This window comes from Pseudophryne corroboree, chromosome 5 (genome assembly GCF_028390025.1).
Source record: "Pseudophryne corroboree isolate aPseCor3 chromosome 5, aPseCor3.hap2, whole genome shotgun sequence".
NCBI classification, from domain to species: domain Eukaryota; kingdom Metazoa; phylum Chordata; class Amphibia; order Anura; family Myobatrachidae; genus Pseudophryne; species Pseudophryne corroboree.
The window spans coordinates 357,154,870-357,168,118 of record NC_086448.1 but is presented as its reverse complement, the minus strand read 5'-3'; the positions used below and the strand labels follow the sequence as shown (position 1 = coordinate 357,168,118).

Below are 13,249 nucleotides of genomic sequence, written 5' to 3'. Positions count from 1 at the left end.
TCTTTAGATACATCCAAGATTGGATATTATCCAAATCTCATTACACTGACCTATCTCTCGATATGGAAGTTTTCGCACCCTATTCACCTAGTGCCCTTCTACAATCACCACCCTCCCTTATACCCACAGAAATACGCACTCATATCTTATTTGCAGATACACACAAGACTTGGATCGCAGTTAATAAACATTGCAACAGTGACTCATACACTACGTCCTTCATCCCCTTATGGGGTAATCCCTCCTTTTCCCCATCGCTAACAAATCCTTGGTTTAAAATGTGGCGTTCCAAGGGGCTGGATCTATCTTACAAGGTCTTTGACCCGGGAGGCCATCTGGCTTCTTTTGAAACGTTAGCTAATCACTTCTCGTTACCTAACTCACATCTATTCATGTTCCTACAAGTCCGCCATTTCTTGATGAAAAAGAAAGTAACCCCCTTCCTACTACATACAACACAAATCACAATAGCCCAGATCGATTCTTTGGAGAAATTGTTCTACTTTCTTTTAAACACTAACTATAAAGTGAAACATTTATACGCCCTGCTTATTACCTTTAATAGCCGTAAACAATGGGAGATATTGGTATCAAAATGGAAAACAGATATTCCTCTACTGACCACATTACAAGATTTGACAGCTTCCTCCTCCCTCTCTCTGAAAATATTAAAATCTGCTTATTTGCAAGAGGTACATATTCGCACTATACATAGGGCATATATCACCCCATATCAACGTAGACATATGGTCAAGGGAGAACTTGGTGAATGTGGAAAATGTACAGCTGTTAAAGCAGATTTTATGCATTGTATGTGGGATTGCTACAAACTTAGGCAGTTTTGGTGTAAAGTCATACGATTTACTAATGATATGCTTCATCTCCATCTCTGTCCAGACCCAGCTGCCTGTCTGGGTATTAATTTCTCCAATTGGGACCTGGGCAGGAATAAGAAAAATATCTTACCTTTATTAATCACTCTACTAGCGGTGTGTAAGAAATGTATATTGCTCCACTGGATTAAAAAAACTGCTCCTAGACTGGGAGACGTTAAATGCAAACTTTTACAATTATTGTATTATGAAAGGAAATATGTTTGCCAGGACCTTGCGCATGGAGTCAGATCATTCTTTACTAAATGGGCTCCATTCATAAATACTCTTGACTTGGAGACTCAGCAACATATAACTAAAGTTTTCAACGACTATGAGCCTATCCAACCAAAAAGGCGACAAAAGTAGATTAATACGCTTGCACTGGTATAGACTGTACCTTACAACATAAGTCTAGGATACCTCTCTCCCCCCTCCCTCCCCTCCCTTTCCCCTTTGTCTTACCATCACCCTTCTGTCTTTTTTTTTTCTGTCCAATTGGTATATTATGTTTTATACTGTAACATTTCAACTGTTATGGATGGTCAGACGATGGAGCGATCACAATTCAGGCTCCTGCTAAACCACATGGGAACATATAATGATACGCGGAATGACGGTGTCCTACGCATATATTTCCTTTATTAATGGTTACCTTTATTGTGATCTCACGCCCACCAGGGCTGTAATGGTTATTGTACAATGTCTGATTGTTCTGCAATGTTTACTCTCTGATGTATATGGAAAATTCGAATAAATAAATATTAAAAAAAAAAAAAAAAAGATAGTTGAGCCTTTTAAACAGATGCCTAGATAAATTGTGGGGATGGGTTGGTTCAGTTTTACCCTGACACGATAAAAAATAAAAAAATAATAATAGTGTTAAAATTAAAAGAAAAAAAATAGGGATTTTTACCTGTAATCAGAGCTCTTTTTTTTTTTTTTTTTTCAAACATGGGAATAGTTTTTTAAATGGGCACTAATATAATATCATACCTCCCAACATGACCCTCTCCTGGAGGGACAGAATGCTCTGCCCCTGGACTTCCCTCTTGATTAATGCTTACCATTACCTGTGGCGAAACACCTTTCTTATCCATTAACTTGTTCAACACAGGTGCAGACAATCATAAATTAAGAAAAAAGTCCAGAAGCAGAGCATTGTGTCCCTCCTGGAGAGGGTCATGTTGGGAGGTATGCAATGTTTTTTTGGGCAACAAAATCTTGCTTGTTTTTGCACACATGTCATAAGGTAAAACAAAACAAAACAAAAAAACAGAAGAATTACTTACTACATATGGCTTTATTAGGATTTACTTGCTGTCCTGCAAGAAACTGCAGAAGTTTCCGAATATCAACTCTGGCTTCCGACATGATATCTGGGTCTCTTTGCTGAGTGCTATTTTGTGAGGTTTCAGCAGAAACTAGAATAGAAAAAAAAAATGCAGTAATTTCAACATAACCCAAATTATTTTTATATATGTAGATGCAAACATCCTAGGGGCTCATCTCCAATATTTCCAGTATTTCTATTTAGGCCTTATACACTAGGGCAGGCATTCCAAACCGTGGTCCTCAAGGCACACCAACAGAGCAGGTTTTAGTGATATCCAGGCTTCAGCACAGATGGTTAAATATCAAAATAACTGAGGTACTAATTAAGTCACCTGTGTTCAAGCCTGGATATCAATATGGGCTGTAGCATACGCACCGGTTTCTCCCGGATGGCAAAAGGCCGGACAAACTTTGTCAGTTTTTTTGCCATCTGGGAGGGTCTTTCACACAGAGCGGCTTTGAGCCGTGTGTAATGCTGTGCGCACACGCAGCATTAGACAAGGCTTGGAGAAAAAAAGTTGTGTGTGAAAGCTCCCCTTCACACACACGGTCCACTGGCTGCAAAGACGGCACGGCCCCGGCCCGGCAGCCGGACCTTCCAGTGGATAGTTCCGGCAGCCGGGCCGGGGCCGTGCAGTGTGAAAGGACCCTACCCTTCACACTGTTAATTACACTACCGGCACGGGAAAAATGCTTTTCTCCTAACAGGACTGAAAGTGCTTTACATTTGTACATTTCAAAAACAAAAGCACATATAAAATAATCTAAAAGGTCATTTGTGAAGAGTCAAAGATTCTAAGTCAGGCATGTCCAAACTGCAGACCTCCAGCTGTTGAGAAACTACACATCCCAGCATGCTCTGACACAGCTTTAGCATTCTCTGAAGGCAAAACCGTGTCAGGGCATGCTGGGATATGTAGTTTCACAACAGCTGGAGGGCCGCAGTTTGGACATGCCTGTTCTAAGTAATACTAACAGTCCTTCATCTGTGGATTGTTGTAAGCAAGTAGGGTTTTAAGAACCAAAAGCTGCTTCAATTTCCTTGGTCCCTGGTCATGTAGGGCTTTAAAAGTCAGTAAGCCAATACTGAAATAGATTTGGCATCTTGCAGGCAGCCAGTTAAGAGAGTAGAGCAGGCCTGGCCAACCTGTAGCTCTCCAGCTGTTGTGAAACTACACATTCCAACATGTACTGCCACAGTTTTAGCATTCCCATAAGCAAAACTGTGGAATAGCATGAGGGGAGGTGTAGTTTCACAACAACTGGAGAGCCACAGATTGGCCAGGCCTGAAGTAGAGAGTAGGTGTTATGTAGCTTGAAAGGGGCTGGCTTGCTAACAGACAGGCTGCTGCATTTTGTGCATGCTGTCCAGCTAGGGGCCCCTGATAGAGTACATTGCAGTGGGGTCAATCCAATTAGGTGCGAGCTGCCGTTTTCTATGCAAATATGCATTTTGCAATACAAATTAGAAACTTGCACTTAAACAGGCAGAGTAAACTCACATTTTTCTGTTCGCAAATCACTGAGGGTGAGAGACGGGGGCGGATCCAGAACAAAATGACAGGAGGGAAGGGGCACCATGACAGGAGGGAGGGGCTGGGCAAACGCTCCTGGGAAAGCGGGTGGGCTTCACAAGGGGCATGACCTCACAGGCCACGGGGAGGGGGCGACAGGAGAGAGAATGTGTCGGGTAGATACTGACGCAGGGGAGCGACACAGGGTGAGGCTGTGGGTGACGGGGAGATATAGTGAGAGATGGAGTGGCAGTGGGTGATAAGGAGAGGAAGAGGATGACGGAGAATGTGATGGGAGAGGCAGTAAGTGACAGAGGGAGATGGTAAGAGATAGTGGGAGACGCCAGGTAGAGGGTGAAGGGGAGATGCAGTGAGCAATATATAGGGGGCACTGGGCAGTGACATGGTGGTGGGACGACACTAGGCTAAAGAAGGGGGTACACTGGGTTGAATGAGAGGCGGGCCCTGTGACTGGACTGGCTGAGGTGGTTCTTACTGAGGAGCAGTCAGCTGGTTGAAGGTGGGAAGGGGGATACACTGGGCTTGTAGTGGGCAGTGGGCTTGTGGGGGGCACGAAGAGAATTACCCCTACCCAGTGATTTACCACCCCAGCAGGGCTTTTAAGAGCTCTGATGGGCCTGTGTACAGGTGGGGAGAGGGGGGATTGTAATCAAACAGGGAGGTGTTCAATGCCCCCTCCCCCAAAACATGCTTACCAATTTTACATCTTCTGGCGCAGTACACAGGGGGGTGGGTTGCCAACTGCTGCTTAGCCAGGAGCAGATCTGGGAGGGGAGTGCAATCGCTACCCCCCTCATCATGCAGAGAGAGAGAGAACTAACTGCTGCAGCAGCATCTCTCCCCAGTCCCCTTCACTTGGTACCTTGCGCAGGTCCTCCCAACAGCTGGGGAGCCGAGCGCGCATATGCAGGAAGTGTCTTAGCGCAACTGGACTGCACTGCATCTCAGTGCGGGATCTGGGGAGGTAGGCGAATCCTATTCTCCTTCGTAGGTGCAGTGCCTGTTTGTCAGCTGAACACACTGTGTCGCTGCACTAATTTAAAATAAAAAATAAAATAAAACAACTCCTAAATGACGAGGAACAGGGGTGGGTGCTCCCCTCATAACACCCAAATCCACCTATGGTGAGGGATGGTAGAAAATTCCTTAAAATGTCGGGATACTGTGCAGAACCCCTTGGACACCCCCTGTAATGACTATTTAGGCAACTGGAATGTTTCCAATTAGATTAATTAGTCCAATAATTACATGCCATTTTTTTTTAAGGTTTAAAAAAAAAAAAAAAAAGTCCTCACATTACCTCAAAATCGACTTTCATTGGTTTATACATCCCAAATTGAATTTGTTTTATTTTTTAATTATTGCTTTAGCATTTTTCTAGTGTCACCTCAGAGTACCCCTAACGCATTTTTTTTGCAATTTTTTTTAAAATGAAAGTAAATGAAAAAAAGTTTGCTTTTACTTTTTAAAAGTGCAGAAACCAGGAATTAAACCCCATTTCAAAATCTCTAGTACTTTCCTCATGACCACTAACAGTCTTCTGTATGATTCTGCAAACTAATTTTTTTTTGGGGTTCCAGGAAGGTCACCCCACTTTTTTATGCACTTCTCTCACATTGCATACGGCTGACAATTCGCAAACCTCTACTGCGAGTAGGCATTATTAATTGCATTGACAAAGTCTCAGGAGCACGCATTCATGCAAATGTCTGCGAGTTTCATGAAACATCTCCCATCTTGCAAATCACACCTAAGGAAACAAATGCGTGTAGGTAAATTTTCTGAGGGAATCAAGTGCTTGAATGTAGATATGATCCTCAAATGAAACAATGAAGATTTGATCATGGATGTCATCTGATGTTTTAGGGTCAAGTCACCATCTAGAACATCAAAATTTTGTACACGTTCAATGTATTGCAAGTTTAAACCCCCAAGCTGTCCTATTGGATGGCATAACTAATCTTTTTCCATTTACTGTAAGCTCTTATCATAAAAATGTGTGTTTCATCAGGATTCAGTCACAGCTGGCTGGTACTCAACCACTACTGGAGCTCTGCTAGACAGCTCTTTTAGATTGGTACTGCCCTCTAAGGGGGTCATTCAGACCTCGCAGCTGATGCGGCCCGCTTCGCAGTTTCCCGAAAGACAGGAAAACTGCGCGGCCACACACATTGCGGTCGCATTTCCGACAGCAGTGGGTGTCACAGGGCGGCGATGCAACATTGGGGAGGTGTGGCGTTACAAATGGGGGTGAACTGGCACCATTTTCGGGATGGTTGCGTGACATCACATACAGCCGCACAGAGAAAAAAAAATGGCTGCGCTGCCAGGGGTCAACCTTAGCTTCAATGTATCTGCAGTCTAATTACGGGCGCATCAGGAGGCGGCCTCACGCATGCTGGGTGGCCTTGCCCTGTGCTGGGCGGCCCCCAGCATGTGAGGAGATGGACGCAGATCTGGCTGCGTATGCAAGGTCCTAAGTACAGGGAGCAAAGTACAGGTGCAGTTGAGTAATATCTGCATAGTAGCAGCAAACCAGGAAATGACATCTGATTATTTCAGCTGGTAGTAGCACGTGTACTCAAACAGCATGGAAGACAGGATAGAATCCTATTGAACAGTACTATATGATCCTATATAGCAGTGGCACTAGCAACAATGAATAGACACCTGTAGAGACTGTGACCGGCAGGGTGACAAACCACTTGAACAAACTGAAGACAGTTCCATCCAATTCACAAAAACTTTTCAGACACTCAATGTTGCACGGCAGCATATGCTGCACAATTATCCAGAAAGATTGACATTGAACAATCACCTCAGAAGATCACTAAGCACACACACCAGGGCTGTATCAGTGCTGTCATCTTCTGAATCATTGACTGTAATGGATCAGGAAAATTGTGGGTTCACAGATAGGTTACAGGTTAATGGAGGATAATTTTTTTCTAAAAAAATATAATAGGATTTTAGGGGTTCCGGTTTCATGGAGTGAGGAGCTCCGTGTCTGAGCTCCGTCTCCCACTGCACGGCATTCACATTTTACAAGGCTCTCACGCCTCCCTCCGGCTCAGTTGTCCTCCACACTGCCCCCAGCTCCATCAGCGGTCCGGATGGATCGATCCGCGGCTCCGCAAACGCTGCCCGCACTATCTCCCCAGCAGCCGCCGCAGACGCCACAGCCTCCACGCCAGGAGAAAAGGCGCGCTGCGGACACCATAAAGTTGGACACCGCTGCAGGGAGCGCTCTCCCTCTACATAAAAAGCCAGCGGCAGAGGGGTATTCCGCAGGCGGTCATGTGAGTCCGGGCTCTGATGCCCCAGTTACATATAAAGATGTGGTAGATGCCAATACAGCCACAATGTCCCCATTATTATCTAAAACAGTGGCTGATATCACTGGCCAGCTGCAGCAACTCACTCACAGGGTCTCTGATACAGAGCAACACATTGCTGTAGTCTCTCATGAGGTTGACGACCTGCAACATTCAGTTAAACGCCTTACCAATGAAAACTTTCAGCTTTGGAACAAGATCGACTATTTAGAAAATAGTTTGCATCGTAATAACATTAGACTGGTTGGCCTCCCTGAATCTATCAAGGGGACAGCTTTGTCCCATTTTGTCCGCAACACTCTCCCCTCGCTCTTAGGCATAGAGGCGGTTTGCCATGACATGGTTATCGAGAGGGTCCATAGGGTGGGCCCAGCACCGACCCCTAACAGGCCGAGACCACGTGTTACCCTGTTCTGCTGCCTGAACTATTTACATAAAACGGAAATTTTGTCAGCATCCCGCAAGGCGAAATCTCTATCCTGGGAAGGTCACAAACTTCACATATTTCAAGACTACTCAGCTGAGTTATCTAGGGCCAGAAAGTCCTTCTCCCCTGTTTGCTTCCATCTCGTGGCTGAAGGGCGCAAATTTGGTCTTTTATACCCTGCTAGACTGCGCATATACGATGGTACTTCCTTTAAGGATTTCTCCAACCCCTCTGATGCTATGGCGTTTCTCCAGGAACTTGCTCATGCGAAAGATACCGATATCTCTGATGTTGCGGATTGACTTATAAGAACTGCTAAACGCCCTTTCCTGGCTACTTTCTATATGCTGATGCTAACGCTTGCATGCTAGATAGGCCCGCTGAATATTACAGTTTATTTTTTACATTCTGCAAAGTTCTGAGCATCTTAACGATGCCTTTTCTGTACTCAGTACCGCATTCCTACTATATTAGGATGTCACATAGCTAAAGTCATATTTGTATTTTTCTTATAGTTATGGTTATTACATATTAACAGTGTGGAGGCCTCCGAGCCTCAGTTACTTTACTCACGTGCCCGAGGGATGGGAACGGAACTCTTATTCTCCCTCTGGATGTTTATTAAAGTTTTCTTGATGTTTTGTGTGGGTCTAGGAAGTCTAGCGGCACTCCGCATTGGGTGCCTGCTTTCTCTTCTATTGGTTTCTATAACCTCCTTTCCCATTACCAGTCTTCCCTGCCTTCTCCTTCCCTCTCCCTCTGTGCGCTGTCCAATGCTCTCCTATTGTACTTGATGTTGGTGCAACGTGCTGGCTCTATGTTACAGCGGCCTACTTGCATTTCCCACTAGTTCCTTGAAAAATGCCTGATCTATGCTGCGCCACTTGGAATGTTGGATGCATTAACTCTCCGGCCAAGAGGAGAAAACTTTTGTTGTTTACACAGAAGAGCGGTGTAGATGTTCCATTCCTTCAAGAAACACATCTGACTGCTTCGGAAACTGCTAAGTTGGGTATGTTTGGGTGATCTGTTATGGCTTCGTCTTCTTACAATTCCAGAGCCCGTGGGGTAGTTACTTTAATACGACGCTCTCTCTCTTTTGAAGTCACACATACTACTTCTGATCCCAAAGGACGATATGTTATAACGTCTGCCACAATACTGGGTAAACAACTCACGTTAGCTAATATTTATGCCCCCACTCCCTATTCTAGGACCTACTTTCAGCAATTGATGACACTCCTGACCCCCTCCATGGGCGATCATTTAATTATTGGGGGAGACTTTAATCTGGTCTCCTCAGCTTTGCTAGATAAATCTATGACACGCGGAACCCCAATGACCCTTCCCAAGGTAGGCATTCCTTCTCAAAAACACTGCAAGTTGTGGATTTATGGCGAGCCTTACACCCCACCGATAGGGATTACACCTGTCTCTCAGCGGCTCATGGCACCCTCTCCCGCATAGACTACCTCTTTGTTTCCCATGCTCTATTCCCCCTCGTCACCGCTTGCAACATAGCTCCCATTTCTCTCTCTGACCATGCGCTGGTCTCTGCCACTATTCACTTCCCAGACGAGCAGGGCTCCTCTAAACTATGGAAGTTTCCCTCCAGACTTTGCCGCTCCTCCACGTTTAAAACCATGTTGGAGGCTGCGTGGGATGATTTTAGCGCGTCTAACTCTGAGCACATTCAGGCTGACCCCTCTTTATTCTGGATGTCGGCAAAGGCTGTGCTCCGGGGGGCGATCATCTCGTTCACGGCATCCTCTAACAAACGGTACTCGGCCCACTACCTCTCACTACAGGATGCCCTATCTGTGGCATTCCAAACTTACAAACTGACTCCGTCTGCCTCCACAAAACAAGCCTATCTTCTGTCCAAAACCAACTTCGAGGAATATCTGACTGAAATGGGTGACAAATATCTCTTCTCGATCCATCACAAGTTTCACAGATTCGGAAATAAAACAGGACGCCTGCTCTCTAATTTGCTGCGAGGTACCTACTCCCCGGCCACAGTTCATCCCCTCCGTAACCCTCAGGGTTCATTGACTACCACCAATAAGCAAATAGCGCATATCATGCAAACTTTTTACAAGCAGCTTTACTCTCCTACTTCTCCTGACACTTCCTCTACTCCTTCTACCTCTAGTACTCATTCTCTACCTCCCTTCTGGAATAGCCTCCATTTCCCCACTCTCGGGGCCGATATGATCTCGTCGCTCCAAGCCCCTATCACCTCCATTGAGGTCCAAAAAGAGATTAGGCAATTGAAACTCAACAAGGTGCCAGGCCCTGATGGTTATAGCGGCAACTTCTACAAGTTGCTGCTCTCTCGCATCAGCCCTATACTTGTTGATGTATTTAACTCAATACTGTCATCGAATTCCCCTCCCCCGCATTTCAACTCAGCTGTTATTAAAGTCCCCCCCAAACCAGGCAGGGATCTTTCGCTCCCGGGCTCTTACCGCCCGATATCACTGCTCAATCTCGACTACAAGCTACTGGCCAAGATACTAGCGGAACGCCTTAAAGTACTACTCCCCCACATCGTCCACCCAGATCAGACTGGGTTCATAACGGGCAGACACTCTGTGGTCAATGTGCGGAAAGTGATAGCGACCCTTTATGCTTGCAACAATCTAGGGTCCCCTGATGGGTATGCCATAATCTCACTAGATGCTGAAAAGGCCTTTGACCTTGACGAATAGCCTCACTTGTATGCCACCCTGCGTCGTTTCCTTTTTCCAGACTCCTTCATTCACGCCATTAAGGCCCTTTACTCAACTCCCACCTCATGTTTCCTGCAATGGGTTTTTGTCTGAAGCCTTCCCCATAGGGAGGGGCACAAGGCAGGGCTGCCCTCTCTCTCCATCGCCCTTGAACCCCTAGCTCTGGCCCTCAGGCAGTCTAAGACTTATAACGGCATTCATATTGGTGACATTGAGCTAAAGGTCGCTCTCTTCGCAGATGACATGTTGCTGTTTGTTTCTAATCCGCTCTCCTCCATACCTGAGATTATGCATCTGATCTCGGATTTTGGGGCGACGGCGGGCTACAGGATCAATGTCGCTAAATCTGAAATGCTACCAATCAACATTCCCCCTTCTGATCTTTCATCTCTCACGCTTGCCTCTCCATTTAAGGTTACTCAGTCGCATTTTAAATATTTAGGTGTCAACATTCCCTGTGACCCATCTAAGATCTATGATCTCAATTTCTCTCGTGATTAAAGATACAATTACCAAATTGGAGGGGTGGATTAATTTGCCCCTCTCATTGCTCGGTAGAGTCGCGGTCCTTAAGTCTGTTATCTTCCCGAAAATATTCTACATTATCCAATCCCTCCCGATATGCCTACGTGACTCGGACGGGGATAGATTGCGAAAGGCGATGACCCGTTTTTTGTGGCAAGGGAAGAAACCTAAAATTGCTTTCCTTAAGCTTGTGATGGATCGAGCAGTTGGCGGAGCTGGCGTCCCCGACCTTCTTTCTTACTCATTAGTGGTGTTTCTCCGATACGCTGCAGATTGGCTGTTTGGGCGAAGCACATACACTGACCTGGCCCTGGATTCTTCAATTTTCCACCCCTTCTCCCCTTGCGCGCTACTACATTCCAAACAACCCTCTATCCCCCTCCATTATGGAACACCCTCTCTTCAGAGATACTTACCTTAGCTGGGTGAAACTACACAAAAAACTGTGCAGCGACCACACAGCTTTCCCATACGTAACTCTATGGGGAAATCCCTCATTCACTCCATCCCTTCACAATGCTCTTTTCCTCTGCTGGCGGGAGAGGGGGCTATGCTCAGCCACCCAGGTATTCGACCCTGGGGGCCACACCTCCCAGTTTGTCACGCTGAGAGACAGGTACTCCCTCCCCTCCTCACACTTTTTCATGTTCCTCCAAACTAGACATTATATCTCTTCCTTGAATCTTGAGCCCTATGTCCCTATTCCCACTTCTCCTTTGGCAAAAGTCCTTAGGTATTGGGAATCTCATCCCTACAAACTGAAAAACATCTACACTTTCATAGTCAACGATCCCGCCACGTCTCACTTACAAAAATAGATTTCTTCTTGGAAAAGATATATTCCTGATATACCCTCATACGAATCTATCACTCAACACTTTCTTTCTACCATGACTACCTTGGGATCGGCGTATCTGCAAGAGGTACATCTCAAGTCCCTTCACAGAGCCTACCTCCCTCCCTGTATCCAATCGTACATCGACCAGTCTATCTCTGACAGATGCCCAAAATGCAGGGGGGCAAGAGCTGATTTTTTTCACTGTCTCTGGAATTGTACCAAGATTAGACGTTTTTGGAATAAGCTTTTTGGGTTTATCAATAGCCATTTTTCGCTCTCCTTGGCGATCCCTTGGCGTGTCTCTGCATAAATTTCACAATGTGGAATGATATCAAGGGCCTCAACTCTTTGTTCCCCATGTTCACTATGCTCTTCACGGTCGCAAAAAAGACAATCTTGAAACACTGGACTGTTAGATCTGCCCCGTCACTAAGGGACGTTTTAAAAATTATGCTACAAAATCTCTACCTAGACCGCAGGACCATGCAACTCCCTGGTCACCCTGGCCTTGCGAGCTATTATAGGAAATGGGACCCTTATATCTCCACTTTAGACCCAACGACCCACGCTACGTTTGTTCAGACCTTCGAAAACACTTCCTGGACAATGGACAGATAATTTCGGAGCATGGAACCTCATATGTCTCTCCTCTATTTCATCTCTCCCCCTCCCTTTTCTCTCTCTCTCCCTCCCTATCGGATCTGTATCACCTACAAGCCTGTCTTGGTGCTTTGTAATATCTCGCTATTTTAGGTCTACTGTATTACTTTCCTCTATATCTCCTTCTTTTCTCTCCTTTCCCTAACTTAGTGGCTTTATGCCAACTCTCCCCTTACAGTTGCATTGTTTAAGTTTTGCCTTCAATATGCTTTATTAATGCACATGCTGCTACCTTCATCATGTCCCCCCCCCCCCCCCCCCCCCTTCCACGCCCCCCTTCCCTCGTCCACCCCTGCCCTTACCCTTTCCCTGTTGAACATTGTTTCTGGCTTTTTGAGTTATACACTATTGTTCTTGGTCTGTTTAGGTTCAATAACATTGAATATTCATTTATATTTGTCTTGACCTTCTATTGGTTGTCAGAATTATTGTACTGTCCTTGTATTCACCTTTACTGAAAAAAAAAAAAAACTATAATAAAACAGTTTTGAAAAAAATAAATAAAATAAAAATAGGATTTGAAATACCTACCGGTATATCCTTTTCTCGTAGTCCATAAGGGATATTGGTGACAGATTAGTACGATGGGGTATAGACAGATACAAAGGAGTCAGTGCACTTTAAATTTCTTCAACTGGGTATGCTGGCTCCTCCCCTCTATGCCTCCTCCTACAGGTCAGTTATTAGGTAAAACAGTGCTCGAAGGAGAATGACATACAGTACTTGAGAGATGGAACATAACAATTAAATGTGGTGAGATTCATACACCAGCACACCAAAACATAACCGGGCCAGCAACAGCTGGCAAAATTTTACAGCAACAGCTGAACATGTAACACCTAATAGAGAACCTGCAGAAAGTCACCGCACGGAGGCGGGTGCCCAATATCCCTTATGGACTACAAGAAAAAGGATTTACCGGTAGGTATTTAAAATCCTATTTTCTATAGCATCCATAAGGTATATTGGGGACAGATTAGTACAATG

General features: G+C 45.2%; 1 protein-coding gene across 3 annotated transcripts in view; it reads right to left on the bottom strand.

The window, feature by feature from the left end:
- The window catches only part of HUS1 (HUS1 checkpoint clamp component), a 189,620-nt gene that overhangs the window by 43,939 nt on the left and 132,432 nt on the right, over positions 1 to 13,249 (bottom strand). For all 3 annotated transcript variants that reach the window (XM_063922640.1, XM_063922639.1, XM_063922641.1), the window contains one exon: positions 2,165 to 2,296. In XM_063922640.1, the coding sequence (XP_063778710.1) occupies positions 2,165 to 2,296 (132 nt within the window). The remainder of the gene's footprint in view (positions 1 to 2,164; positions 2,297 to 13,249) is intronic.